We start from the raw sequence: 6,188 nt of genomic DNA, 5'->3' as shown, positions 1-6,188 counted from the left end.
GCGCAACAGTTTTGATACCTTGACTAGTTCTGACAGCTGAGACAGCAATTAAACAATTCACACGTTATTCACAACAATTATGAAATTAGATGGTAAAGACAAATAATTCCTGACAACAGCCTGTGTTGAGACACGAAGTGTACCAATGATGTTAAATGCACCAGTGCTTCCCTAGAAACCACATTAACTGTTCTCATCCCCTTAGGTAAAAGCATTGAGCTTGTATGTCGACTTGGGCTGGAAACTGTTGCGCCTTGTTGAATTTACGGTGGGATCAGAATGATTTTTGCAGAAATGATCAAGGAGGCTAATGTCAAGAACTATACCAGACAAGCTCTGATTAACCCTGAATTCTCCTACATTCCCCCATAGTATCTTTATTCTAAAGTGTCCATGATAAGTGTTGGCACTGAATGTGCTTGTAGGTCAGAATAATACACTGTTTAACTGTTGGAGTAACGGACAGTGCCAATAGAAGATGTTCCGTGGTAATATGTACTCATGTATATCCGCTCATACATCGGCTTATATTGGACCGAGGAGGACCCGTAACCTTGAGAAGATAGCAGGCGATGCTTACATGATTAATGCTCAGTGTGGCAGGGAGATAATGCTCTTGTAAACTACAGGTAAACATACTGTACTGTATCGACTTCCGTGAGCATATTTTGACATCAGGTCGAAGCAGTCCACGTTGTAGTAGTACTTCACTGTTCTTTTTTGTTTGTTTTTGTAGGCTAGATGGATTTAAGGTGTATGGTCCAAAGTACAAAGCTCTATGTATAAACCATGCTAAAAAACAAAGCAAAACCAAATGTAATGTAGTGTAACCTGCATGGACAATAGTAGTTGCATGAAAATACAATGCATGTTCTCCACATTTGGATTTCATCAAAGAAGAGTCTATCAAGACATAATAACAACAGATGACAGTTCCACTTTTTTTCTTAATGTGTGATCATTAGAGACTAGGAATTATTAGTTGTGTTCGACTCATTGTTCACTTAAGCCACCCTGTCAGTGCTAAAGCTGTTGGATTTGAGTCAAACTTCTCCCTTCCCCTCCCTCCCTCCCCTTGCATTTCTTTCTCTCTCTCTCTCTCTCTCTCTCTCTCTCTCTCTCTCTCTCTCTCTCTCTCTCTCTCTCTCTCTCTCTCTCTCTCTCTCTTTCTTTCTAAATCTCATTTTTCAGTCATGGAGGGACTTGTCTAAGGAGGACCCAACATAATTAGCCTACTGTGTCAGCCCGCTGTCTGGTTCTGATTCCGCGTCGTCTCGTCTTGGCCAGCCTCACCGCCCCACGCCGCTGCTGCTCACCATGGCAGAGAAGGCCACCAGCCCCGGGGTGCCAAAGGGCGGCGCTAGGGCCGGGGCGTCCCTCCCCCCGGAGCCCATCGACATCATCCGGACCAAGGCCCGGTCCCGGCGGGTCCGGATCAACGTGGGCGGCCTCAACCACGAGGTCCTGTGGCGGACCCTGGACCGGCTGCCGCGCACGCGCCTGGGCAAGCTGCGCGACTGCAACACGCACGAGGCCCTGATGGAGGTGTGCGACGACTACAGCCTGAACGAGAACGAGTACTTCTTCGACCGGCACCCGGGCGCCTTCACCTCCATCCTCAACTTCTACCGCACGGGCAAGCTGCACATGATGGAGGAGATGTGCGCGCTCTCCTTCGGCCAGGAGCTCGACTACTGGGGCATCGACGAGATCTACCTGGAGTCCTGCTGCCAGGCGCGCTACCACCAGAAGAAGGAGCAGATGAACGAGGAGCTGCGGCGCGAGGCCGAGACGCTGCGGGAGCGCGAGGGCGAGGGCGAGTTCGACAACACCTGCTGCCCGGACAAGCGCAAGAAGCTCTGGGACCTGCTGGAGAAGCCCGGCTCGTCCGTGGCTGCCAAGGTAAGAGGGGACGCGGAGAGTTGAGCTTGTGTGCGCGTGTGTGTGTGTGTGTGTGTGTGAAGAGGAGGAGCAATAAGGCTCACTCCAGAACCTGACACACACACACACACACACACACACACTGGCGAGGGCCCAAAGCGGGCCCAATGAATTTTAAAAACCACGGTAACCGGATCTTCTCTCGTTGCCACGGCGGTTCCGTCCGGCGGCGCCGCTCGCCGCCTCCTCTGGCTCATCAGTCTAATTGTGGAGAATCTGATGTCGCTTTGTTTACTTGTTGTGTCTTTTTGTTTACTTGTGGGCACAGGCGCCGGAGTAGATCACGAACTCAATTTGTCGCCAGAACATTTCCATTGTCCCCCTAACCCCACACACACTGCGCATATCAGATGTGACAACTAGACCGTTATTATGGAAATGACTGCATATGTCAGACAAAGAAACAAAGGAGAGAAAGTAACAGAAAGCAAGAAGAAAGGGAGAGGAGTGTGAAGGGTGACAGGTTGGGCGGGGAGGGGGGGAGATATGTATCTCAACAACAGGAAGCAAGCATATTTTTGGGCCGTACACACACACAGAGCAGACACTGATAAATGACCAGAAGGAGCTGACTCCTCAGCAGGGAGGAGAAAGCACTCTGCTTGTGTCCGAGCCCACACAGAGGCACCACGCGCAACAAGGCACTAATCACAAGGTTGTCAGTCCAGATACAAGAGGATTATGGACTAGATCTGGCAACACTCTGAAGCCTCCGGGCCAGATGAGGGCCGGGTCAGGGCCAGGTGCATGCCAGATTGTGGACAGGTGTGTTTCAGTATCAGATGTCATCGGGCAGGTGTTGCTGTAGTCAGCCTCTTATGCTGTCAGGTCGAGTGGACGGAGTAAGAAAAGACACTAATTGCAGTGACATGGTAGAATGTGATTCTTGTGTCAGACCGGCATCTATAGCAGAATACTGTCCTTTTAGAAGGAGCCCTAGTCTTTCTGTTTATCTACTGGGAGTGTGTGTGTGTGTGTGTGTGCACTCATGTGTGAGTTAGTGTGTGTGTGTGTGTGTGTGTGTGTGTGTGTGTGTGTGTGTGTGTGTGTGTGTGTGTGTGTGTGTGTGTGTGTGTGTGTGTGCATGTCCTGCATGACTCAAGCCCACTGCTGAATCTCGGCCCATTTAGACAGAACGCTCTAAGTCATCCATTAGTCGGGCCGCACTGATGAAACCCAATCAGTGGTTATTTATGATGAGCCTCTTGGACAGGGCCCAAAGCACAAGGGAGTTGTATTTCATGTCTGCGAGAGTGTATCATAAAAACATCCTCTTAAAAGTTTGACAGAGGTGCAAGGCCACCTCACAGTAATGCAGGTTGAAATACCGCTGTTGCATTCATGGCAGCTACAGTCATGTTTGTGTGTGTATATGTGTGCGCGTGTGCATGTGTGTGTGTGTGTGTGTGTGTGTGTGTGTGTGTGTGTGTGTATGTGTGTGTGTGTGTGTGTGTGTGTGTGTGTTTGCTTTGGATTATGTTACCGTGGTATGGTTTTTTCCATAAATGCATAGTCATCTGTTTTTTTTCTTTGGGCATTTCCTAGTCGGATCCAGGAATCATTTGAAGAGTTCAGATGCAAAAGCCTCTAAATCCACTTTTTGTCAAAAATGAGATAATGATGGTGAGTGAATGCTCTTCACATATAGTGTAAGTTAATTCAATAATTTAGCTTCAAAACTCACTAAATACCATTCTCTTTCTGGTCTGAAATATTGATTTGTAGGCGAAACCCTATAGGAGCCTGATACAAAATGCTCATTTAAAAGAAAAGTGGTCAGACGGATTTAGAGGCTTTTGCATCTGAACCCTTCATTTGTTATTCAATTTCCTCCATCTCCTCCCCCCCGTGACACCAGAGCAGAGAAAAGCTAAGAGATGCTGCTTTGTGTACAAGATGCGGTGTCGAGGGCAACCCTGAAATGGATGCTGGGAATGAAGCCTGCATTGAAAGCTTTGCTGTCTCAGTGTGGCCTAATGCGTATCTTGCGTTACACCTCACTAAACTTCGATGGAAGTGTGATTTATATTTGACCGCCTTTTTTAAGCCTGTTGTTCCAGAATATCGCTTGCATAAGAAGGCGGCGGCACTTCACAGATTGTAAATTGTTTTGTCTCATCTTATATCAAATCTGTGGCGCCTATGCTGCTGCTGCTGTGTGTGTGTGTGTGTGTGTGTGTGTTTGTGTTTATATATTTATTTAAAGATTTGCATATTCAATTTCCATCGCTCTTGAGTCTTGCCGTGGGGGCTGACATACGTTGTGCGATGTCGAGGGCAGACTGTGCGGAGAGACCTGCTTTGGAAATCCCTCAAATCAAATTATGAGCATAGTGCTGCTGACTCCCCCACTAAAGGTCTCCAGTCTGGAACAGCGGCAATGGAGCACAAAACCACATGCTTTTTTGTTTCTTTTTTTTTTTTTTTTTAAATATGTCTGCCGCTGAAAGAGAAGAGAATAACCCATCAAGAACATGTCAGGGGCTAAGTGGAGACATGGGGGGGATTGGGGAAGGGGATACGGGAAAGAGCTAGTCCCTAAAAAGGCATGTTTTTTTTGTTGTTGTTTGTTGTTGTTGTTTTTATTTTTTTTGGGCTGTCGTCCAAGCTGACCCTGGGCCAGCGAAATGCCATTACGAGCTCGCAACATAGCCGCGCTTTTGTGATGCAGTGTGAGGCCTTGTCCAAAGCCATCATGGGCAAGGATCACATTACTTTTGTCTCGCAGGCATCTCCAGCAGAAGGTGTCCAAACATTACAGCACCGCATACCAATTCCTGACACCCAATCCTCCATTCCCCCACACATGCATGCATGCATACAAACACACACACACACACACACACACACACACACACACACACACACACACACACACACACACAGTGGCTAACTCGCCACTGCTGAAAAACAAAGGTCAGGCACAGAGGTGATGACATTTGCGGTGAGGTCAGCAAAGGTGGGATTATAGTGCGTGTCTGAAAGTACTGAAGAGCATTGACTGGCCCTGAAGGATAGACAGAGAGAGAGAGAGAGAGAGAGAGAGAGAGAGAGAGAGAGAGAGAGAGAACTGCGGTTATCTAAAGTCTAAGTGATAGCTTCAGAGCTCAAATGCAAAATTCATGAATAATGAAAGTAATGGTCAGCAGATTGAGGAGACCCATGCAGCAGCACCACAGCCCAGCCCAGTCTGTGTCAGTGGATTAGGGGGGTGCTGGACCCAGTCTGCCTTCACATGGAGGGTGGGGGTGGGTGGGGGGGGGGGGGGGGGGCTGAGGCAGGCACAACAACAGGCGACGGGGCAGGAAAGGCAGGGAGAATCGCCAGGGAGAGCTGTTCTGGAGCTACCTTGGCACAGCGTAGCACTATAAATAGGCCACCTCTTAAGGCAGCCGTAGCCTCAGGTGTGGGTACAATGGAGCTTTTCTGAAAAGGTGATCGCACGGAAGGGCAAGCAGCACGTGGAGACCTTGTCGTCACAAATCTATGTCAAATTGCAGCTAAAAATGTGCTCTGGCTTTTCAAAAGGAAACACATGAAACCTCCTGTGTGAAATAGGCTTGTAGTACCTGTGACATTACCCGTTACACGGTTACATGATAGGGGATACCGATATGGGGTACTCAAGAGACAGTCACAGAAAAGGGTTTAGATGTGAGAGAACACAGCTGTTGTGCTTCCCTGCAGGAACACTGTTTGATTATATTAAGAGCCACCGCTAACCAGCCGAGTGCTTACCACGTGCGTCTCACACACGCTTACTGCTAAAACTCTTTAGCAATGTCATACTTGTTAATCCGCCGTGATCGTGTTTCCATATTTAATCACAGTGGAGGCACAACAAACGGTTCAGCCCCCGCCACTGCACCTCAGGTCACAGGGTAGAAAACACTGTGGCTGACAAATGCTGTCTGTTTGCTCAAGTAGCCTGGCTAATGTCATCATATGGAAGAAGGCAACAACACCTCATCCTGCTCACTTTCCTCTTTAGACACCCTTTTTGATTTATGTGCGCCTTCTCGTAAACATATTTCCATACACTATCAGTTCAGTGTATCCTCCTTATTGCATGATAACAAATGTCTGGCATTATTTCCCCGGCATCAGGATTTATAGATCACTTTTCAGAGTTTGTAATGGTCTCATTGCGTATTCATGTGGAGACTATAGCCGGCCCAAATATCATTCTTCTGCATCCAGAGCAGCGAGAGCGAATTCTGCTGGTGCTATTTACGTGGGTGGAGGCA

At 48.0% G+C, this 6,188-nt stretch overlaps 1 protein-coding gene across 1 annotated transcript in view; it reads left to right on the top strand.

Moving 5' to 3' along the window:
• The first annotated feature begins 1,317 nt into the window (after positions 1-1,317).
• The window catches only part of kcnb2b (potassium voltage-gated channel subfamily B member 2b), an 80,803-nt gene continuing 75,932 nt past the window's right edge, over positions 1,318-6,188 (top strand). The window contains exon 1 of the mRNA XM_062520894.1: positions 1,318-1,902. Within this exon, the coding sequence (XP_062376878.1) occupies positions 1,318-1,902 (585 nt within the window). The remainder of the gene's footprint in view (positions 1,903-6,188) is intronic.

The sequence above is a fragment of the Sardina pilchardus genome, chromosome 19, assembly GCF_963854185.1.
Source record: "Sardina pilchardus chromosome 19, fSarPil1.1, whole genome shotgun sequence".
Taxonomy (NCBI): domain Eukaryota; kingdom Metazoa; phylum Chordata; class Actinopteri; order Clupeiformes; family Clupeidae; genus Sardina; species Sardina pilchardus.
The sequence above is the reverse complement of the archived record's forward strand: the minus strand, read 5'-3'. Positions and strand labels throughout refer to the sequence as shown.